Below are 25,903 nucleotides of genomic sequence, written 5' to 3' on the forward strand. Positions count from 1 at the left end.
GGCCTATCTGAACATCCTACTGTGGAAATTTAGAGTAAAAAATTATAGATCTAGACTAACAATGCTGCCTGTAACCTATTAGATTTAAAATAGCTTATAACTATTCATATGCATAAAATAATATAAAAATGTTAAATACATCTACCAATTCCTAAATTGTTACATTTTTGCCAGTGTCCACAAAATTGTGCTAAATTGACCTTCCAAAATAATTCACCAATTCTACCAAAAAAAATCCTACTACAATGATTTGCCCAAATTAGTCAAATCATTTAAGTAAGCAGATTCTGATTTTCATATAGTTACAAAAAATCTGGAGATATTTATTTCCATTTACCCTAAATATGAATATTCCCTGGAAGGGTTCAATTAAAAAAACTGTATTTTCCTTTTGTGAATAACTAGCATTGAGATGAAAAAAACTTTTGTGATACAAGATAAAAGGGTAAGATGAACATAATTTTTATTTCCCCTGAAAATAAATTATTTTTCAGGTGCTTTTCTATCCTTGTATTTCTTGACTTCTCAGGATTTTTTCAGCTCATTTCTCTTAAGTGTACATTCAACTCTACCTCAATAAACTCTTGAGAGTCTCAAAACAAAGCAAAACTGAATATAGTCATTACAAGGTGAAGCAAATAATAACAAATTTAAAGATAGGTTAAAAATTAAGTATAACCTATTTGATAACTAAATACAGAAATAACAGAAACATATAAAAAATAAAATTAAAGAAATAGAAAGAAAGGAGCTATATTTATGCAGTTCTTAGAGGACAGAAAACATGAAAGCAATAAAAATTGACACATCTGACCATCTAAAAATATAAAGTTTCTATTAAGTTAAAAATATCAACATTAAAAACAAAAATAAGGACATAATTTGCAGGACAAAGGCTCATATCATTTCTATTAAGAGCTCTTTAAAAATTGTAACTAATTTTCACATAACAAAATTTGCAGATTAAAAAAAATGCACCCGGTGTTGCTCTGGGGACATTCTAATAACTGCTGGTGTGAGAGTAAATTTATCTTACCTTTCTAGTGAATGATTAGGAATGATTTATCAAAAGCACTAAAACTGTGCACATCATTTAATCAAGTAATTCTGCTACTTTTAAGGAAACAATTAAAATAAAGACAGTACAGCATTATAGTAAAAATAAAAACCAACCTTTATATTCCCCTAGGAAATTGATAAAGAATACTAGTGTACATTAATAATTTAGAATAATATAAAGCCATTAAAATCACACTGTGCAATGTTTATGGTAATAAGGAATTTCTGACAAAATATAATTAAGTTAAAATATAGTATAAGCTACAAAAGATAATTCTATATTGGGTTTCTGTTTGTTTCAAAAGATGCTGAAGAAAAAAGCAAATATAAACTGTAGTTAATTCAGGATGATGCAGTTACAAATAATTTTTGTATTCATATTGATTCTTTATTGGGTTTTCCAAATTTTCTGCATTAGGTATTTCTTTAATTAAAACAAAAAAGTTCCTTGATGATTTGAAATGTTTTTAAATGCTTTTAATCACATTTTCAAAAGGAACACAAGCATTTTAAATGACTGTCATCTGGTTTCGAGACAAGATAAAAAAATTTTTTTACCACATTCTGAAAACTCAGTTTCCTGTTATATGTTATGTTCATGTTAATAAATAATGTATATTTCATGTTATACAATTATATATTGTATATGTTATAAATTTTTACTTTAAAACTATTAAAACAGGAAACATTACCATTTAAACCAAATATATTACCACTCTCACATACAAAAGAGAATCCTGATTATATTTACATATATGATCATACAAGCATACATACATCTATACTGCACATGATTTAGAAGGTAATCTCCTAAGAGAAAAAAGAGAATCTGACAGCTAAAGTATAGTAGAGAACTGAAGAATGGTTCCCAGAAAAATACAGTACACTTACATTAAATGACAGCTGTTACTTTTATTTTAGCTTCCAATTTTATGAGAATTATGGATATAACTTAATTCCCCCATTTCACATTACATATATAGCCTTGGGCAAAGGCAAAAGACAAGTGTCTTCACTCTATTTTAATTTCCTGTGTCGGCTATTTGCAGAATGAGAATGAGGTTAACAATTCATGCAAAGTTAGAATATGAGCATGAGAATCTGATTCTTTCTCTCAAAAAAGAAGAGAAACAATGTGATATACTTCAGACTCAGAAGAAAGGGAAATAAGAAAAAAATCCTGTCTCTAGATGGAGGTTGGTGTTAATGCTGTGATATTAGAAAACTTGCACTAAGACTGGGCTAATCCTCTCACACTGGGATTTCCTCCTGTCACTGCAGCAATAAAAAAGCTAACAAAAACATTAAATATCCAATAAGCAAGTTCCTACAGCATTCAACATTCTTGATTATTCTTGGTTTTTTACCCAGGCAACAGAATGCTTCTACTTTGGAAGACCTGATTCTCTTAATAATAAGACTAATAAATGCATACAATTGACAGAATTTTTAAACAGCGGGGAGTATAATACTCTTTGTATATAAGAACAATTTAAATTATAAAAATTCACAATTTTGATTCACTAAAAATAACCTTAGCTCAGCAAATGCAGGCCTTTCTAATTCCAAAGAATGCCATCTATATTCGAAAGAAAAACTATTTCCCTAACAAAAATAATCTAACAAAACACAAATGACCTAGTAAAAGCAATTCACAAAATATAACCAGCAAATTATTGATTTTTGATTTAATTATTTAGTTTATTTAAAATAAGACATGATTCACACCTTCTCACCAATCCTTTTCACCAATCACCACTATGTCTTCTAAACTTATATAATGGTGATGAAAATTGCGCTAACGAAGTTTTATAGGTGTTTAACAACTTACTCGTGTTCATTGATATAAAGTTCTGCAAGTTCATGCCAGGCTTCTTGGTCTCCAACAAATCTGGTAAGAGGAAAGGGAAAAAGTAAGTGTGTAGATATTGTGTAAATGAACAGCAAGGAAGCAAAAAGGAAAATCAAATGCAAATTCCATTTTAATTAAAAAAGATTTATCAGAATAAAAAAACACAATCCTCTTGTAAGACACTCACTGTTCCAGATACTCATTCAGTTCCCGAATGGCCTCCACATTTTTCCCTTGGGCTTTTCGAATGGCAATCTTTCGCTTTCTTGCAGCCTATGGGTTGACATTAATAAAGGATTAGGTCCTCATGATTCTCTGGGTTTTTGTAAAGAAGGTAATTTGACTGTGCAAATTATTATCTCAATGCCAGTGAAATTCCATTGTGGAACTACTGCTTAGTGGGAGTTTATAAACATACCCCATGACATCCCACTGGGGAATTCAAACATTCCTCTAACAATCACATATGCTTTACTTTTGATGTATACAATGTACGCATCATTTCATTCAAATAAATAACCATCCAGATTCTGATAATTACAAGCCAGCAGGGAATCCTAATCTTTATCCAGCCTAAAGTCCTTTAGTCTGTCTCATTCATAAGATCTGTATCTTAAGAGATAGAGGGATAGTGGAGTTTAGAAAATAAAATCTCACCACGGACACTTGAAATGTCTCACAGCTTCTGATAACCTTTCTTACAATTTTAAGAGAAAAATCTACCTATGAGTCTCAAAATAATAATAAAGGTCCTGAAAGAAATATTTTATAATAGACAAACCATTTAAAACTTACATTTTAAAGTTTTTAAAATGATAAACATAAAATCAATGCCATTTATTTAGGCATTCATCAAATATGTTCTAAACATCTATGTTTGCCAGGTGCTATGCTAGATGATGAAATATAAGAATAAAAAAAAAAGAATAGATAATTCCTTGCAAGAGCTCATGAGAGAAAGATACATCAAATAAAATGACAGTGATAGAGATATCTAGGGTGTTGTGGCAACACGGAGATCTAACACATGCTGTGTTAAGAGTGGAGGAGGTAGAAGGACAGGAAGCAAAAAGGCTCCCAGATGTGATACCTGTACTGAAATAGAAAGGAGAAGAAAATATTAAGAAAGCAAAAGAGAAAATCATGTGGAGGACACTACAGAGAACACAGGCACAGAAGCACAGGAGACAGCAATATATGTGCAATCAAGACCGTATTTTTAAGGCTGGAATGAACAGTCAGGAACTGGAAGACACTGTATGAATTACTAAATTTACATCCCCTCCATTTCTGTTTAATTTGATGCAGAAGGCTAAGTAATAAAACAAGCTATAACTAGGGTCAGGCTAAGCTTATTAATTATGAACATGATTGGTATTGTTTTACATAAAATACATTCCACAAGATGAGGACAAAGGGAGTAAAACAGGGGACTCTTTACACTAATAAAAGCAACTGTTGTGGGTGGGGTTTTTGCTTGGAATAAGTAAAAGTCAAAAATCAGTGAGAATCAAGAAATACTCCCAATAAAGAGACCAAGAACATTATAATAATGATAATATTCTGGTAATAAAAAAATGGTATATGTGTTATAAATGTACCCTTGATTATATGGCTCATACCAGAGGCCTAGCACAATGCCTGCTGCACCGTAGGTACTGAAATATTTTTAGAATAATCTCACTATGTAAAACAATAAAAGCAACATAATAACTGTAAAGTTTAAAAGGCTCAATAATTCAGAAGGGAAGTAAAAATAAAGCTCTAAAAGTAACTCAATCCTATAACTTTACAGAAGTATATTAGACTTCAAATGAGAGCCTTATCCCAAGTCCTTCTGAAAACAGGTGAAGGATAAATTAATGTATAATTAAGAAACCAGTTTATTTTGGCCATATATCTAATATCACCAATCCAACATGATTAGAAACATATTAGTTTATTCCTTTCACTTCTCATGACACTACTCTTGCAATATGGTAGAGCAGGGAGCCAAGATTTTGAAATAGAAAAGATAAGAAACTGAATCCCAGTGTTGACTTTACTGGTTTTCTAACCAAGGGTAAAATATTCAACCTCCCCAAACCTCAGTAGCACCACGAATCTCCAAGTATTAATGTAAACCAATTAACACAGTACATAGCATATAATGGTATTGAATATTATCTTCTGTCTTTTTATCTTTGGTTTACACTTAACATATATACGTGGTAATAAGCCTTGCCAAAAGCTCTACCTATGAGATCTTTAAAAGGACTGGCACAGGCTTGCTTAGTCTGATATTGATATTCTGTCTCAATCCTTGTAAGTTTTGCACCAGCTGAGAGTATAGATGCAGTGAAACTTGTTGAAAATATTCCATTTCAAATGCCACAAATCAAAGTCAAAATGTAAACATGAACAAATAACAACTAATACTTCTATAGTCGTAGTAAAAGGTATGGTATGCACACTGTAATAGACATCACTATGCATTGTTAATATGAGTTTCACGAAGAAGCATGTACGAAAACACCTAGTTTTGTTTAACTCATTTCCTCAGTGATTTGACAACAGAACCACTCTTCTATTGTTGAACATACACCAACAATTTTAGGTCAGCAGAATTTTGCAGAATATAGTTTGTAAAGCACTTCACAAAGGTAATTAATCTTTAATATGGTTTTTAAAAAACAATCCTTCTATAAATGAAGGAAAACAGAGATTTAAACAGCTTTATTAAATGCATCAAAATAGGTAGGATTAGAAGTAGTATCTGAAATTTCTGATTCCCATCCTGAAAGAATCCAAAATATAAATTAAATAATCTCTTATTATTAACTTGATTTAGTAAGTGGAATGTCGTAATTTCATAATAATGTAAAACAAACAAATTCAGTATTAACTTTACAATAAGCTATTTTACAAACTAGGAGTTTTCTGCCTAACAAATACTTCAATGAAGTATAAGAAAAGACTTTAAATATAAGGTCTAGTAATCAATTTGAGAAAAATGCCCCCAAATCTCTACTATAAATAGCAATATACTGCTTAATCATGTAAAACCTAAGACATTGCATTTTATTTCCTAATATGCTAAAGTTTAAAACAAACTTTTAAGTAGTAACTCTATGCAAAGACAGTCTTCCTAAAGAAACTATGAAAACAGCTTAAAGAAAAACCTACATGGCAATAACTATTATTATACAGGCAATGATATATTGTTAAGTCACATACTAAACAATAGCCCATTCCAGATTATTTCTTCTAAAGAAAAAATAATACCACATTCTAGCATAAGAACCAATTTTTATTTATCATGATCATTTTAAATGAGCATTACACAGGGATTTCATTTCCAGCCAATCGTGGAGTAACACGGACTAGATTTATCCTCTTGTTTGAAACAACCATAGAACTGAACTAAATATATGAAACAACCATTTTTAAGGCACAGGACAACAGGCCAACAAAGGCCAGTGATTCCTGAAAGGACAGTAACAAAAGAGGTGAGCTCAATTTTTACTGTCCTGACTCACCACCTTGAGAGCACTTCAAAGGTGCTGTGCAGGGAGAAAAAAACTAGGTCAAACCCATGGGACTCAGTGAGCTCAGCACAAGGAGTTGAGAGTTCAGGAAGATCAAAGAGGCTATAGTTCACTGGATAGAGGACTGGAGAAGAGAGAAAAACACAGAATAAGGTGAGAAAAACACAGAATAAGGTCCCTTCAAATAGTGAGTCTTCAGATGTAGTGTGTGTGTGTGTGTGTGTGTGTGTGTGTGTGTGTGTGTGTGTACTACACAAAGAGAGAAAAACACAGAATAAGGTGAGAAAAACACAGAATAAGGTCCCTTCAAATAGTGAGTCTTCAGATGTAGTGTGTGTGTGTGTGTGTGTGTGTGTGTGTGTGTGTGTGTGTGTGTGTGTGTACTACACAAAGTAAAAAAAAGAACTAGCAGAGGAGGAGGAGTTCATAAGGGTTGGTTATAATGCTTCTTCCTACCAGCCAGACAAGAAAATGCCATGATGACTGGGCACCAAAAGGATGTAATAGGAATACTTAGCCCTAGTATTAAAAAGCTTTTCTAGTCCTCTCTGACAAAGACTCACAAGGATCAAATTGTTTCCAAGTACCTTAAATATGTCCCACAAGAAAGCTCAAGAATATTTATAGGAAAACAAAATGGAAAGGGGAAAATACAGCTTTATGGTTTTGTTTACTATCTTGATTGTGGTGATGGTTTCACAGGTACATACATGTCATATATAAAAATGTCAAAATTTTATCAAACTGTACACCTTATATATGTGCAGTCTATTCTACATCAGTTATATGCCAAAATAATTAAAATATTGTATCAAGTAAACTAAACATCAAGAAGGCTTGAGTATTTACCCATTCCTTTTGTATTTCTTTCTTGTACTTCTTTTCCTCTAAAATATGACAATGTTCTGATTTTTTCTTATTTCCTTATCTGGATCAGTCTTTGTAAAAGTCAGTTTGTATCTTAAAAAGAATTTCTATTATAAAATATGAAACTTCAAAACAGTACTTATTACCATAAATAAATCATCAAATTTGCTAAATGCATTCTGTAATATTACCTACAAGGGTTTATCAATTTTTCCAGAAAGACATGTCACATCTTTAAAAAATAGGCTACTTGGGGACAGGTACTGTTTAGAAAAGGATTTAAAGAATTAAGGTCTATCATCAAAACACAATCTGGAACTCCCCCTCGCCAAATTCTGAGTGCCAGAAAAACCAGATCATTGGCCAACAGAAGGAAAGTAGTCTTCTGTGTTCTTCTCCCTCGAGGCTTGTATAGGAGACCCTGCGAAATGTGGCATTGTGAAAGTATCTGCACTCTTGGCACAAAGGCAATTACATCTAATTCCAAAATAAATAAGACTTCAAATATTTGATACATCATAATAGGCAGTTCACAATTCAAGGCAAAATCTGACCTTCTTGAAATATAAAATTCAACTAAGAAGACAATAATTATCATACCTTTTTTCTGGAAGGCACTCATTTAACAAGTATTCAACAAAGGCCTACCATATGCTAGGCATTGTTCCATGCAATGGAAATAATATTTTCCCTCAAGGATCTTTCAAAGGATGAACCTACATTTTAAAAGCAATCAAAGGAAAAACTGACTGGTGTTGGGTACCTAAGGGATAAAAAGTTCAGCCTAATCCAGTAAGTGATTTTGATAATCTGGTGACTAAAATTTTCACACTTGAGGATTACTCTTCTAAAATAACATCCACATCTAAGTTTTAATTGTTTAAGTACTTTTATTGCAAAATATGCTTTCACCCATTCCTTCATGCCCTTCCAATTCCTAGTTTTAGATCCCCATAATCCCTGTCCTAAAACAGAACCACCTCCAAATCACTTATCTTTTCACTTCCTTCAAAACATCTCCTATTTGACCAACAAAGTTATCTCTAAAAATATCTGTGGTATTTCCTCAACAAAATTTATCTTCATTCTCCATTTTCTAAGGATAAAAATAAAAATTTTGAAGTGGAACACAACAGGTTGTTCACAAATACAGATCTTCTTATTGTACCTACTGTTACTCTGTATAATGAACCAACTCAGAAGTATTAAATATTGTCAGAGTCCTAGTTTTCCTCAGAGGTGAATCAGTGACGAAGGAGGAGGTTAACTAGGGAGAGCAGCAGAACTATGCCCTCTTCTCAATCAGAACAGAAATGAAATTTCACTTGAAAAAGATATTAAGGAGGCAGTTCAAAAAGATAAATATAAATGGCTTTTTAAGCATATTAAAAGACATTCAACATCACTTACAATGCAAATTGTAACAAGTAATATTTTTAACCAATGAAACTAGCAAGTGTTAAAACAAAAAGCTGGTAATATACCATGTGGGAGGATACAAGGAAAGAAGCATTCTCATACACCTTAGAAATCAGTATAGATGGCTAAAAAAGCCTTTGTCGGGGGGGAAATTTCATAACATCTATCAATATTTTAAATGCTGGACCTTCTGAGTGCAGCATATACACTGCAACACTTTCTGGGAGGAAGAAATGACTTAATCATTCACCAAAGGGAACTTAGGTTAAACTGTTTTTCAAGACTATATATCTACGCAACGCAATGCTATGCAGCTATTCAAGGGATTATGTAATCGATGTGCTGATGTAGCATGATCTTTGAAATATATTGCTGGGTAGATTATGCCACCATTTGCATTTCCAACCATTCTTCCTGTCAAAGGGATACATCCACACATGTATGCACCCATGCATATTTATGTGTTCATGGGAAAAAAATCTCTAGAATAATACATAATAAATTGTTAATGCTTGCCTAAGTGAAGGAGAACTTGAGATTGGAGGTGGGAGGAAAGACATTTTTCACCATATATTCTTTTGTAGTGTTATTTTTACATGAGAATTAATTATCAAAAGAATATTTCATTACTTATTAAAAATAGATGGGGAAAAGATGTTCCATTTCAGTGCCCTCGCAAAAGAAAAATTTGAAAACTTCCATTCTAATCACTTTATTCTTCTTTCCCTAGGTTGGCCTTGTACTTTAATAATGCTAAGGCTTATTCATGCCATTCAAGGAATAGGATGTCTTTGTCCATCATCATCTTATTTAAGCCACATTCATCCTTCAAGGCCACATGGCTCAAAAATTATGCATCTGGGTCACCAAACAATCGGGATTTAATAAGTATTTCAAGCTCTGTAATCTGTTCCTTACATCATACTGCCTCCCTAAAAAAGTCAAGGATGGTGTCTAATTTATCCTTCTACTCTAATTCATCCTTATATTCCCAATACAAGCATTCAACAAATGTTTTTTAAAGCTTAATGAATGCATGTGAGAGGGAAGAGAGAGCTCTTTAAGACTGAATAAACAACCTCATTTCTATACTGAATATCTAGAAACACAGAAGCACAAGCCCAATAAAAGAGAAATACAGTCACTTTAGACAAAGAAGTATAGTATAAAAGCTATGGATGAGGATGACACTAGACTTTCCCACCATGAGATAATACACTTAAAGTTGCTTTGGAAAAAGAAACTGTGATGTCTTTTACACAGTAACGTAACATTTAATGTAAGTAAAGTCTTCCCCTCTTGACTTTATTAGTTCTAGGTCTTATATGGCTTTGTCTCCCTCAAGGTCTACTACAGTGCTTTCTATGGATACAATAACAAAAACACTGTCTTTAGGCTTACTAACACCAATACTTTGGTGGTTCATGACAGGTACTCAATAAACAGTTACAGAAGGATATAAAGGAATGAGGGGAAATTAAATGAAAATAATATTTGATGAAAGAATAGTACATTTAGCAAAGCTAAATTTAGTAAACTTTTTCCAAAATGTTTACCTAACAACATACATAGTCTATGAGGGGAACCATCTGAATTTCTCTTTTAGTCTACCCTAAAGTCATAAAACATGAAAAATACTACAACCACAGAACAATATTTAATTACTTATTATCTTAGATCCTCAAGAAGTAACTTATTTAAAATATTCCCAACTTAAATAGACACAGATAAAGTAACTCCTATTTCCAAGAAAATACATTACAAGCTATTAATTTTTAACCTGGTATGACAAAAAAGTTTTTTTCAGAAACCTGATTTCATATTTTCAATATACAGCTGTGTGAAAAATGAATACCTTTGCAACTGTAGTGAAGTCTTATAACTGGAGTAAGTACACGAAAAAATCTTCAGGAAAAGAAACATGTGCTTTTTATAACTAGGGATTGTTATAAGACAGACAGCCAAGCAATGAGAATAGTTAAGATTAGAAAATTATTCCACACTTTCCAATTTTAACTCTTTTATTGGGACTATTCAGATAAACTAATATAAGCTGTTTCTTATTTTGTTCTTCATAACAGGTAGACTTGTACCTTTGTAAAAACATTTCCCTAAACTTTGTATATTCTGAGAATCATCACAAAATAATGAATCTCTGATATTCAAATATCTACAAAAACACACAAAAGTAAAAACCTAGGAAGATTCCAAAGAAAATTTCCCCATTGTAGGACAATATTAAAAGCAAAAGTTGAAACCATTTCTTTATCATCCATTTCTCTATATCAAATCACATTATGTAACTTACATAGTGTTACTTGTCAATTATATCTCAATAAAATTAGCAAAAGACAGTACCATTTAACCAATAAATATAGGTAATTACTATAGAGTATGAGAAGAGCAAACAGAGATCAGCTATTCTTGGAATTCAAGTATTCAGATCAATGAATGCTTGGAATAAATGCTATGTAGAAATTACACACGTTACTATTAAGCAATTTCCCAACTTAGCATTATTTATTTAAAATGGATCAAGTGACTAATTTTCAATTACTAAGCATTTCTGCATCTTTCAGTATAATCATACAATATGACTTCTTAAAAATGTGTAATTTTAATTAGGTATTTCCCAAATAAGAGAAAAACATCACATATTTGCATTGTGTTAATATAACAATTTCTCTTTCTTTAATAAAAGGGAAAAAACTCAAAGCGGTTTTTACTTAAAAATCCCAAAAAGATCTCTTCTTTTAGCAGGCATATATGTGCATGGACATAATAACATGGAATATTAAAATGCCTAATATGTTACCTATTGTCTCTCTTTAACTTTTCATTTAGTATTTAGTAAAAGGCAAGTATGAGAAAAGTATACTTTACTGCCAATATAGTAAACTAAATGTTCTCAACATTAAAAAAAAATTTTCACAAGGGTATTTTTAAAACAAATAATACTATATATCTGGAACAAATACTCTGCCCAATAAACTACTATAAATATTAATTAAACATCATGATAAAGATGCTACACAAAGAAAAACATAACATATATTTTTTCTTTATTTAAGTTCTTATTCAGGTATAAGGCAGAAAAAAATGCAAAAACAAAACAACACCTTCATTCATACCATGTACTAATTACTGAGAAGACTTCTTTCATTTTTCATTAAGACAATATAACTAGCCAAATAAGACAAGTTAGTGCTTCAGAAACTTCAAAATATTCCTCAAAAAATCAGCTCTGCTGGACTTTTTGGAAAGCACATCAAATTCTTTCTAAATTTTGACTAGCTTCTTTCTAACAAGATTGTAAGTCAAATTTTACTAAAGAGTTTTAAATCAGTTTTAAAACTGTGGTCATGAAATATTTAAAATAAGATAAAACCTGTTTCTATACATATTTTTCCATTTATTTCAAAAATGAATTAATTTCACCTATAGTTAGATGATCTTCAAGACAATCAGCTAACTTACAGTGTTAGTTGGATCTTCTTGTAAAATTCGATCATATAGCTGTATAGCATCATCATATCTATTTAAAAAGAAACATCAAGAATCATTACCTTTTATGACAAATAGTAAATAAAGAAAAAAGATTAAACTGGCAGGGCTTTAAATGCATTTACAATTATTATCCAAGTCTCCACTGATCTTTACATAAAAGAAAAGGTTTACTACCGTGTCATTTTTAAAGGAAGAAAAATCATGTATGAAGTATTTATAGAAAACTTACTTCAAAAATAGAATGACTCAATTTGGTCTAATTACAAAGGTAAAAACTATTAGTAGAAAGAGATACCTTTGTGGTTCTACTTATACCAAACATTACTGCTAATAAAGCATAAGAAAAGGTTTAATTTTAACAAAACATTCACCTGGAAATGATCTATGCATTAATGCTTTTTTTTCAATTAAGGTATCATTGATATACAATCACATGAGCAACACTGTGGTTACTAGATTCCCCACATTATCAAGTCCCCAGCACATACCCCATTAAAGTCACTGTCCATCGGCAGAGTAAGACGCTATAGAGTCACCACACGTCTTCTGTGTGTTGTACTGCCTTCCTTGTGCCTCCCCTACATTATGTGTGCTAATCATAATGCCTCTTTATCCCCTTATCCCTCCCTTCCCACCCACCCTCCCCAGTCCCTTTCCCTTTGGTAACTGTTAGTACATTCTTGGGTTCTGTGAGTCTGCTGCTGTTTTGTTCCTTCAGTTTTTGCTTTGTTGTTATACTCCACACATGAGTGATATCATTTGGTACTTGTCTTTCTCTGCCTGGCTTATTTCACTGGGCATCACACCCTCTAGCTCCATCCATGTTGTTGCAAATGGTAGGATTTGTTTTCTTATGGCTGAGTAATATTTCATTGTGTACATGTACCACTTCTTCTTTATCCATTCATCTACTGATGGACACTTAGGTTGCTTCCATTTATTGGCTATTGTAAATAGTCCTGCGATAAACATAGGGGTGCATATGTCTTTTTGAATCTTGGATCCTGTATTCTTTGGGTAAATTCCTAGGAGTGGAATTACTGGGTCAAATGGTATTTCTATTTTGAGTTTTTTGAGGAACCTCCATACTGCTTTCCACAATGGTTGAACTAGCTTACATTCCCATCAGCAGTGTAGGAGGGTTCCCCTTTTTCCACATCCTCGCCAGAATTTGTTGCTGTTTGTATTCTGGATGTTGGCGATTCTAACTGGTGTGAGGTGATACCTCATTGTGGTTTAATTTGCATTTCTCTGATGATTAGTGATGTGGAGCATCTTTTCATGTGCCTGTTGGTCATGTGTATTACTTCTTTAGAAGTTTCTCTTCAGATCCTCTGCCCATTTTTCAATCAGGTTATTTGATTTTTGGTTGTTGAGGGGCATGAGCTCTTTATATATTTTGGATGTCAACCCCTTATTGGATATGTCATTTATGAATATATTCTCCCATACTGTAGGATGCCTTTTTGTTCTACTGATGGTGTCCTTTGCTGTACAGAAGCTTTTTAGTTTGACATAGTGCCACTTGGTCATTTTTGCTTTTGTTTCCCTTGCTTGGGGAGATATATTCATGAAAAAGGTGCTCATATTTATATTCAGGAGATTCTTGCCTATGTCGTCTTCTAAGAGTTTTATGGTTTCATGACTTACATTCAGGTCTTTGATCCATTTTGAGTTTACTTTTGTGTATGGAATTAGACAGTAATCCAGTTTCATTCTCTTACATGTAGCTATCCAGTTTTACCAATACCAGTTGTTGAACAGGCTGTCGTTTCCCCATTGTATATCCATGGCTCCTTTATAGTATATTAATTGACCATATATGGTTGGGTTAATATCTGGGCTCTCTAGTCTGTTCTATAGGTCTACGGGTCTGTTCTTGTGCCAGTACCAAACTGTCTTGGTTACTGTGGCTTAGCAGTAGAGCTTGAAGTTGGGGAGCATAATCCCCCTGCTTTATTCTCCCTTCTCAGGATTGCTTTGATTATTCAGCGGTCTTTCGTGGTTCCATATGAATTTTAGAACTATTTGTTCCAGTTCATTGAAGAATTCTGTAGGTATTTTCATAAGGATTGCAATGAATCTGTAGATTGCTTTAGGCAGGATGGCCATTTTGACAATAACAAGTCTTCCTATCCATGAGCATGGGATGAATTTCCATCTATTAGTGTCCTCTTTAATTTCTCTTGGGAGTGTCCTGTAGTTTTCAGATTATAGGTCTTTCACTTCCTCGGTTAGGTTTATTCCTAGGTACTTTATTTTTTTGATGCAACTGTGAATGGAATTGTTTTCCTGATTTCTCTTTCTGCTAGTTCATAGTGTATAGGAAAGCAACAGATTTCTGTGTATTCATTTTGTATCCTGCAACTTTGCTGAATTCAGTTATTAGTTCTAGCAGTTTTGGAGTGGATTCTTTAGGGTTTGTATGTACAGCATCACATCATCTGCAAACAGTGACAGTTTAACTTTTTCCTTACCAATCTGGATGCCTTTTATTTCTTTGTGTTGTCTTATTAATGCTTCTTTAATAAATATTTATGATAGCTTTCTTAGTTGAGCTAATTCAATTAAATTCATCAGGCATCCATTAAGCATACACAGGCAATACTTAGACTTTGTTGTGTTACAATCTCATAACAGATATAGTTACCAAATTTATCAAATGCAAAAATAATAAAATATGACAGCATGTAACTAAGAAGCCAAAATCAACATTATGTGACAGTGACTCAAAGGGAGGGATACATCAGAAATATAAAGAACTTAACTATATTCTACATATGGTCATCTTGTTTGGGGTGCAAGGAAATAGCTGAGTGATTCTGAAATTCCTTCCTAATCAACCCTCAAACCCCAAACACTCCTCCAATCAATTTCTCCAATTCTAGATAGTCAGACAGATCTTTAAAGAAGGCAAAAACTAAAGTAATAATGTTTAAAAACTTTTAAAGCAGTGTTTCTAAAACTAAGAACTGACACATTTCTTGAAATCACCCTTAAGGCCATGGGGTGCCCGGGTTAAATATTAATTCTGGGTGTGTCTGAGAGTGTTTCCAGAAAAGATTAGCATTTGAATCCATGGACTCAATAAACAGATTGTCTTCTCCAGTGTGGGTGGGCATCATCCAATCCCTTGAGAGCCTGAATAGAACAAGGCAGAGGAAAAAGAATTTGCCCCATTTTTACTGCCTCCTATTGAACAGGGACATCTTATTTCACCTTCTCCTGCCCTCAGACTGGGATTTATACCATTGGCTATCTTGGTTCTCAGGCCTTCAGAGTTGGACCCTTTGAGTAAATTACAGAATTGGCTTAAATAGGTCTCCATGTTGTAGATGACAGATTCTGGGACTTTGCAGCCTCTGTATTTGCCCCATAATAAATCTCCACTTTATTCACAGAATATCCTACTGTTCTGTTTCTCTAGAGAATTCTAACTAATACACTGAAAAATCCACAAAAATTTACCTTTGGTCAGCTACATTCTCAAACTTACCTGTGTATTCTCCTGCAAGATTTCTAAAAGAAAAATCTGAATTACACCCCTAACAGAATGATCTTAATAAAACAGGGACTAGGCAACCATTTAAACATCAGAGGTCATTCTAATTCACATAGTCATGTATGAGAATCAATGGTTATTGACCCTATGTGACACATACTCTCTCAGGGAAAAAAACAACTGGCAAAACTTTATTGAGTAAACTTCTGATGTGAGTTTCAAGTAAAGGGTAAGGCTTTAAGAAATAAAAGTTCACTAGCTTTCTCAGAAAACCTGAGTTAATATTTAAAAATAAATTATTACTATTATATTAATTTTTTTATGGTTGGAAGAAGTATAAGGGCTGTTAACTATTAAAATGTGTGTTCTGGAAACTAATACCTTTGAAACCTTTACAACATAATTTTTTAAATAATTCATCTTCTACTCTGGGATGTATTTTGCTATTCATATATTTAAGAATCACCTAGGAATTCATACTACTTGAAATAAACAAAGAGACATTAGAGTAGAACACTGATTCAGGAGCACTCCTTTGCAGATTTCTTCTGTTCTGTCCTCTAATTCAAAATTATTTTCTGCTAACCTAAATTAATACTAGTATATTTTTCTTTATCTATGCCTTTTGCTTAATTACAGAGAGGATCCAAAGGGATTAAAATATACATACACACAAACAAAAGTCAAAAGCCAAGGAATAAAAGGGTTAAGAAAATTGTATCAGTGCTTCGTGCTTGAAAAAAGGCTATTATAATTAAGGTACAATGTAACTGTCTTACCCAAAATAGGTAAAAAGCAATAAGCTGATCCTAAAATTCATGTGTAAATTCAAGGGACTCAGAATAGACAAAACAATCTTGAAAAAAAAAAAGAACAAAGTTGAAAAACTCACACTTCCCAATTTCAGTACTACAAAGCTAAAATATCAGTATAGTGCAATATATGACAAATATCAATGGAATAGAACTGAAAACCCAGAAACCAACTCACATTTACATTCAACTAATTTTCAACAATGGTGCCATGACAATCAAATGGGAAAAGCACTGGATATGCATATGCAAAAAAATGAAGTTGAACACCAATCTTACACCATAAAAAACATTAACTCAAAATGGGTCAAAGATCTAAATGTAAAAACTAAAACTATAAAACTCTTAGAAAGCAGATGTAATTTTTGAGATTTTGGATTAGGCAATAGTTTCTAATATGACACCAAAAATATAAGCAACAAGAAACAAATGAAGTGGACTTCATAAAAAATCAGTTAACTTTTGGAATCAAACGACACAATTAAGCAAGTGAAAATACAACCTATATAACTAAAGAAAAATTTTTTTAATTGTGTATCTGATAAGCAACTGGTATCTAGACTATATATAAAAAGCTCTTATGGCTAAATAAATTTTAAAAAAAGAAAGAAAACCCAATATGAAAACAGAAAAAGAATGTGAATACACATTTCTCCAAAGAAGGTACACAAATGGTCAATAATTGCATGAAAAGACACTCAAGATTTCTGGTTCCTGGTCCAGCACGTAAAGACCTTAGAAGTCATCATCCCAGCCTCAGAAGAAAAATGCTGAACAAACCAACAACTATTCTTATACTCATCAGGGAATTAAAGTCAGAAGGAGTCACCTGTGACCCAAATTTGGGAGATAGGTGAATACAGATAATCACAGCTTACTGGAGCATAAGACTCCATTGAAAACTGTTAGAACAAATGAATTCAAAAAAGTCGCAAGATACAAAATCAATATACAAAAATTTGTTATGTTTCAACACACTAATAAAAACCTATCAGAAAGAGAAATTATAATTCTTCCAAGTGGTAAAGATACCTCAAGACAAATGCTGGGCATAGAAGCCACAGGGCATAAATATGCAAAGAAATAAAAAGCTAACCATTTCAAACAATAAGGCTTCTCTCTCACTTACCAACTTCACATTTCCCTGTATGGCCCCGGAAGATGACTGGTTAGCCAGAGACGGGTAAGATTCCTCAAGGGAGGAACAACCTAAGACAGGCACAGTCGCAGGGGGGCCATCAGGTGAGAAATTGGGGATCAACAGAGGTGAGGCTTAGAACCTCACCCCCCCGTTCTGAGAGAAATCTTCTGCATACGTGGATGTTTTATTGCCCTGGTCTAGCTTGGATTAACACATAGTCTACAGGCACACACCTGATCATCTACATGTGCTCTCTTACAACACTAAACTATGTTTTCTACCTTTATCTTGTATCTACCTACCACTTCAGCATTTTATTAAAAATAATAATAATAAAGAGAGAAATGTGGTATCCACATATAAATCAAGTATAAAAACCAAATGAGTATTCATATTTGAACTGACTGTTTAGAGTACATAATGCATGAGCAAAACCGAAAGTTTCTGTGATGACTGCCCTTGTACTGTTCACTATGTAACTTATTCATTATGTAAGAATTTGTTCTACATGTAAAAACTTGTTTGTTATGCCTCAGAAGATTGGAGACTGACAAAAATTAGGCTTGGGGTGGATTAATGATTGTGCATTGAGCATTGACTCCCCTATACAGAATTTTATTGTCGTTAACAACCATTTGATCAATAAATATGAGAGATGCCCTCACAAAAAAAAAAAAAAAAAAAAAAGGACAGACTTCCAATGGTAAAATAAATTAGTAACCGGGATGTAATGTATAGCATAAGGAATATAGTCAAGATATTGTAACAGCCTGGTAGGGTGATAGCTGGAACCTAGAATTATGTATATAAATGTTCTACCACTGTGTTGTACACTTGAAACTCATGTAATGCAATACTGTGTGTCAACTACCCTTCAATAAACAATAATTATTTAAAAAAAAAAAAAAAAAAAAGAAAGAAAGAGAAATTAAAACAATCTCATTGACAACCGAATCACAAAGAATAACATACCTCTGAATACACTTAACCAAGGAGGTAAAAGGCCTGTACACTGAAAACTCCAAGACAGTGATGAAAGTGAAGAACACAAATAAATGAAAAGATATTCAATGCTCATGAATTAGAAGAATTAATATTGGTAAAATGTTTATACTACCCTAAGCAATTCACAGATTTCAGTTCAGTCCCTATCAAAATAGCAATGGAATTCTTCACAGAAATAGAAAAAACAATCCTAAGATTTATATGGAATCACAAAAGACCTTGAATAGCCAAAGAAATCTTGATCAAAAAGAACAAAGCTGATTTCAAACTGTATTACAATATAGCAATAAAAACAGTATGGTATTGGCATAAAAACAGCCACATAAATCAGTGGTACAGAATAGAAAGCTGAGAAATAAATCCATGCTTAATATATGGCCAATCAATTTATGACAAAAAGGATACAAATATACAATGGAGGAAGGATAGTCTCTCAATAAACAGAGCTGGGAAAAATGGACCACCACATGCAAAAGAATGAAACTTAGCCAACTATCTTTACACCATACACAAAATTCATCTCAAAATGAATGAAGGACCTGAGCATGAGACCTAAAACCATAAACCTCCTAGAAGAAAACATAGGCAGTAAGTCTTCCACCTTGGTCTTGGTGATGATTTTTTGGATTTGACACCAAAAGAAAGCAACAAAAGCAAAAATAAACAGGTGCAGCTGTATCAAACTACAAAGACCTGTACAGCAAAGAAAACCATGAAGAAAATGAAAATGCAACCTACAGAATGGAAGAAAATATTTGTAAATAATGTATCTGATAATGAGTTAATATCCAAAATGTAAAAAAACTCATACAACTCAAAACCAAAAAAATAAACAATTTAACTAAAAAGAGGGCAGAGGAACTGAAGAGACATTTTTCCAAAGAAGATATACAAATGGTCAATAGGTAGGTGAAAAGGTGCTCAACATAACTAGTCATTGGGGAAATGCAAATCAAAACCACTATGAAGTATCACTTCACACCTGTTAGGACGGTTATTATCAAAAGACAAGACATAAGAAGTGTTGGCGAGGATGTGGAGAAATGAGAACCCTTGTGTACTATTAGTGGGACTATAAACTGGTACAGTCACTATAGGAAAAAGTACGGAGGTTCCTTAAAAAAATTAATAGAATACAATTACCGTTTGATCACTAACTCCACTTCTGGGTATTTATCTGAAGGAAACAAAATAACTACCTTGAAAAAGTATCTGCGCTCCCATGTTCACTGCAGCATTACTGACAATAGCCAAGACATGGGAACAACCTCAATGCCCAGGACAGATGAAAGGATAAAGAAGTTTGGGTGGATGCATGTGTATGTGTGTGTGATGAAATATTACTCAGCCATAAAAAAAGAATGAAATTCTGACACTTATGACAACCTGAATGGACCTTTGGGGTATTATGCTAAGTATAACTCACACCAAGAAAGACAATGGTATGATCTCAATTATATGTGGAATCAAGAATAACTTGAACTCATAGATACAGAGAACAGATTGTTAGTTACCATAGGTAGGATAGGAGTGGTTAAAATGAATAAAGTTGGTCAAAAATTACAACCTCCCAGTTATAAGTAAGTCCTGGAGATATAATATACTTCATGGTTATAAAAGTTAACAACACTGTATTATATATTTGAAAGTTGCTAAGAGAGTAAATCATAAAATTCTCATCTTATAAATAGCTGTGGTGATGCATGTTACCTTACCGTGGCAATCATTTCACAACATATACATATATCAAATCATTATTTTATACGCTTAAAACTAATAGAGTGTATTGGATTAAAGATGGTGGTGTGAGAGGTGAAACAGAGACCTCCTCCTAAAACCACATATAATATGAAAATATAATTAACACAACTAATCCTGAAAAGGCAACAGGAAAGAAGACTGTGACAGACTGCATACACCTGGAGGAAAGAACAGACCTTACAGAACAGGGTAATGTACAAAAGTCATAACCCAACAGGAACCAAGTACTTGCCCCACCCCAGCTCAATGACAGGAAGAAGAGAAACAGAGCAGGGAGGGGGTGGAAGCCTGGGACTGCTGAACACCTAGCCCTGGAGATCTGCTCTGGGAGCACAAACCCACATTGTGTGGTGCTCTGGTGATTACTGATATTGGAAAGCTAAGACAGGCAGAATACCTGGAGAAACTAAGAGAAACTCAGATTCCAGCTACTTGTGGAAAACAGGAATCCACATCAGGCTGATCTGAATGGGCGTCATAGAGACTTTCTAAAAGAGAGAGGGCTGCTAAAGGGGCAAGGATTGCACAGAGCTTACTGCTCAGGAGAAAGGACAGGTAAACAAAATTGTCCAGGTGCACTCTAACCAGCAAAGTGGAAACTTTCACGATCTTTGGGCACTCCACCCCCCTGGCTGGATACACAGCCCCAAGGACCCCCACCATGATATGCAGCCTGCTGCGCATTCCTCCCGGGCAGCCTACACCTGGCTTGCAAACCAGCAAACCCTGCCCTGGCATTAGGCCAGCCAGAGGGAAGCCCTGCCTACAGCAGCTACAAATGCAAAGCATAGAGGCTTCTACCTGTGTGCTCGGCCCACTGTTTCTGGCAGTAAGGAGAGGCATAGCAGCTGGGAAGCAGGTAACAGCATTTTCCTCCCCAAATGAACAAACACCACTCACCTGCAACCCCTGACATCGCTCCAGGGGCTGAGCAGCTCCAGAGGATGGAGCTTCTGGGCACTAGAGGGCACCACATACAAATATGAAACATCAAAGGAACATGATTCAAAGCAAAATCTGAACAACACCAGAATAAGGAACAAGTGAGGTGGAACTAATTAATCTTCCTGAAAGAGATTTCAAAATAAAAATCATACACATGCTCCTGGAGGTAGAGAAAAATATTCAAGAACTCAGGAACAAATTTAGGACAGAGATCCAATCATTGAGGAACACAATGGAGGGTATTAAAAGGAGATTACATATGGTGGAGGAGACCAAAGATGAAATAGAAATTAGTGGAACAGGAATACAAAGAAGCTCAGGCACAGAGAGAAAGAAAGATCTCTAGGAATGAAAGAATACTGACAGAAATGTGCGACCAATCCAAACTGAACAATATCTGCATTACAGGGGTACCATAAGAAGAAGAGAGAGAAAAAGGGACAGAAAGTGTATTTGAGGAGGAGGTCATTGCTGAAAACTTCGCCAATCTGGGGAAAGAGATAATCTCTCAGGCCATGGAGGTGCACAGATCTCCCAACACAAGGCACCCAAGGAGGACAAAAAAGACACATATAATAATTAAAATGGCAAAGGTCAAGGATAACGAAAGACTGTTGAAAGCAGCCAGAGAGAGAAAAGATCACATACAAAGGAAAGCCCATCAGGATACCATCAGACTTCCCAGCAGAAATCTTAAAGGCCAGAAGGGAGTGGCATGGTATATTTAATGCATTGAAGCAGAAGGGCCTGGAACCAAGAATACTCTATCTGTCAAGATTAACATACAAATTTGAAGGAGGGATTAAACAATTTTCAGATAAGCAGAAGCTGAGAGAATTTATCTACCACAAACAACCTCTACAATGCATTATGGAGGGACTGCTATAGATGGAAGTGTTCCTAAGGTTAAACAGCCATCGCCAGAGGTTATAAAAAGGAATAGACAAAGAGTACAGAATATGATACCTAATAAATAAAGAATGGAGAAGGAAGAAAAGGAGGGGAAAAAAAGAACCTATAGATTGTGTTTGTAATAGCATACAAAGTGAGTTAAGTTAGTCTCTTAGATAATAAGGAAGTTACCCTTCAACCTTTGGTAACCATGAATCTGAAGTCTGCAATGGCAATAAGTACATACCTATCAATAATCACCCTAAATGTAAATGGACTGAATGCACCAATCAAAAGACAAAGAGTCACTGAATGGATAAATAAACAAGACCCAACTATATGCTGCCTACAAGAAAGTCACTTCAAACCTAAAGACATACACAGACTAAAAGTGAAGGGATGGAAAAAGATATTTCATGCAACTAATAGGGAGAAAAAAACAGGTGTTGCAGTACTTGTATCAGACAAAATAGACTTTAAAACAAAGAAAGTCACAAGAGACAAAGAAGGATATTACATAATGATAAAGGGGTCAATTCAACAAGATATAACCATTATAAATATCTATGCACCCAACACAGGAGCACCTACATACGCCAAACAAATACTAACAGAATTAAAAGGGGAAATAGAATGCAATGCATTCATTCTAGGAGACTTCAACATGCCACTCACTCCAAAGGACAGATCAACCAGACAGAAAATAAGTAAAGTAACAGAGGCCTTGAACAACACCTAAGAACAGATGGACCTGAAAGACATCTACAGAACTCTCCGCCCAAAAGCAGCAGGATATACATTCTTGTCAAGTGCACATGGAATATTTTCAAGAATAGACCATATACTAGGCCACAAAAAGAGCCTCAGTAAATTCAAAAAGATTGAAATTGTACCAACAGCTTCTCAGACCACAAAGGTATGGAACTAGAAATAAACTACACAAAGAAAATGAAAAAGACCACAATCACATGAAGGCTTCACAACATGCTCCTAAATAACCAATGGATCAATGACCAAATAAAAACAGAGACCAAGCAATATATGGAGAAAAATGACAGCAATAATTCAACACTGCAAAACCTGTGGGATGCAGTGAAGGCCATGCTAAGAGGGAAGTACACTGCAATACAGGCATACCTCAGGAAAGAAGAACAATCCCATATGAACAGTCTAAATTCACAATTAATGAAACTAGAAAAAGAAGAACAAATGAGGCCCAAAGTCAGTAGAAGGAGGAACATAATAAAGCTTAGAGCATAAATAAATAAAATCGAGAAGAATAAAACAATAGAAAGAATCAATGAAAGCAGGAGCTGGTATTTCAAGAAAATAAACAAATTAGAAAAACTCCTAGCCAGACTTATCAAGAAAAAAGGAGAGTCTACACACATAAACAGAATCAGAAATGAGAAAGGAAAAATCACATCAGACACCACAGAAATACAAATAATTATTAGAGAATACTATGAAAAATTATATGCTAACAAACTAGATAACCTAGAAGAAATGGACAACTTTCTAGAAAAATACAACCCTCCAAGGCTGACCCAGAAAGAAACAGAAAATCTGAACAGACTAATTACCAGCAACAAAACTGAATTGGTAATCAAAACACTACCTATGAACAAAACCCCTGCAACAGATGGCTTCACCGCTGAATTTTATCAAACATTTAGCAAAGACCTAATATCCATTCTCCTTAAAGTTTTCCAAAAAGTAGAAGAGGAGGGAATACTTTCAAACTCATTCTATGAAGCCAGTATCACTCTAATACCAAAACCAGACAAAGACACCACAAAAAAAGAAACTTACAGACCAATATCCCTGATGAATATAGATGCAAAAATACTCAACAAAATATTAGCAAACCAAATTCAAAAATACATCAAGTGAATCATACAACATGATCAAGTGGGATTCATCCCACATACACAAGGATGGTACAACATTCGAAAATCCATCAACATCATCCACCACATCAACAAAGAGGACAAAACCACATGATCTTCTCCATAGATCCTGAAAAAGTACTTGACAAAATTCAACATCTATCCATTCATGATAAAAACTCTCAACAAAACTGGTATAGATGGCAAGTACCTCAACATAATAAAGGCCATATATGATAAACCCACAGCCAACATCATACTTAACAGTGAGAAGCTAAAAGCTTTTCCTTTAAGATCAGGTGCAAGACAAGGATGCCCACTCTACCCATTTTTATTCAACATAGTTCTGGAGGTCCTAGTCACAGCAATCAGACAACACAAAGAAATAAAAAGCATCCAGATTGGTAAAGAAGAAGGTAAACTGTCACTGTTTTGCAGATGATATGGTTTTGTACATAAAAAACCCTAAAGAATCCATTCCAAAACTACTATATTTGAATTCAGCAAAGTTGTGCGATACAAAATTAATACACAGAAATCTGCTGCATTCCTATACACTAATGATGAACAGACCCATAGAACAATGGAACAGACTAGAGAGCCCAGATATAAACTCAAGCATATATGGTCAATTAATATATGATAAAGAAGCCATGGATATATAATGGGGAAATGAAAGCCTCTTCAACAACTGGTGTTGGCAAAACTGGACAGCTACATGCAAGAGAATGAAACTTGATTATTGTCTATTCCCATACACAAAAATAAACCTGAAATGGATGATATACCTGAATGTAAGTCATGCAACCATAAAACTCTTAGAAGACAACATAGGCAAAAATCTCCTGAATACAAATATGAGCAACTTTTTTCTGTATGCCTCTCCTCGAGCAAGAGAAACAAGCAAAAATGAACACATGGGACTATATCAAACTAAAAAGCTTCTGTACAGCAAAGGACACCATCAACAGAACAAAAAGGCATCCTACAGTATGGGAGAACGTATTTGTAAAGGACATATCCAAAAGGGTTAACATCCAAAATATATAAAGAACTCACACACCTCAACACCCAAAAAGCAAATAACCCAATTAAAAAATGGGCAGAGGATATGGACAGACAATTCTCCAAAGAAGAAATTCAGAAGGCCAACAGACACATGAAAAGATGCTCCACACCATAATTATCAGGGAAATGCAAATAAAAATCACAATCAGATACCATCTCACACCAGTTAGGATGGCCAGTATGGAAAAGACTAAGAACAACAAATGCTGGCGAGGATGTGGAGAAAAGGGAACCCTCCTACACTGCTGGTGGGAATGTAAACTAGTTGAACCATTGTGGAAAGCAATATGGAGGTTCCTCAAAAAACTCAAAACAGAAATACCATTTGACCTGGGAATTCCACACCTAGGAATTTACCCTGAAGAATATAATTTCTCAGATTCAAAAAGACATATGCACCCCTATGTTTTACTGCAGCACTAGTTACAATAACCAAGAAATGGAAGCAACCAAAGTGTCCATCAGTAGATGAATGGATAAAGAAGAGGTGGTACATATACACAATGGAATACTATTCAGCCATAAGAAAGAAACAAATCCTACCATTTGTAACAACATGGATGGAGCTGGAGGATATTATGCTCAGTGAAATAAGCCAGGCGGAGAAAGACAAGTATCAAATGATTTCCCTCATTTGTGGGTTATAACAACGAAGCAA

The 25,903-nt window shown here is 34.1% G+C and overlaps 1 protein-coding gene across 2 annotated transcripts in view; it reads right to left on the reverse strand.

The window, feature by feature from the left end:
* The window catches only part of EMC2 (ER membrane protein complex subunit 2), a 54,944-nt gene that overhangs the window by 16,911 nt on the left and 12,130 nt on the right, over nt 1–25,903 (reverse strand). For both annotated transcript variants that reach the window (XM_036876360.2, XM_036876359.2), the window contains exons 5-7: nt 12,202–12,259; nt 3,099–3,184; nt 2,891–2,950 (exon numbers count right to left, since the gene is read on the reverse strand). In XM_036876360.2, the coding sequence (XP_036732255.1) occupies nt 2,891–2,950; nt 3,099–3,184; nt 12,202–12,259 (204 nt within the window). The remainder of the gene's footprint in view (nt 1–2,890; nt 2,951–3,098; nt 3,185–12,201; nt 12,260–25,903) is intronic.

This window comes from Manis pentadactyla, chromosome 3 (assembly GCF_030020395.1).
Source record: "Manis pentadactyla isolate mManPen7 chromosome 3, mManPen7.hap1, whole genome shotgun sequence".
NCBI classification, from domain to species: domain Eukaryota; kingdom Metazoa; phylum Chordata; class Mammalia; order Pholidota; family Manidae; genus Manis; species Manis pentadactyla.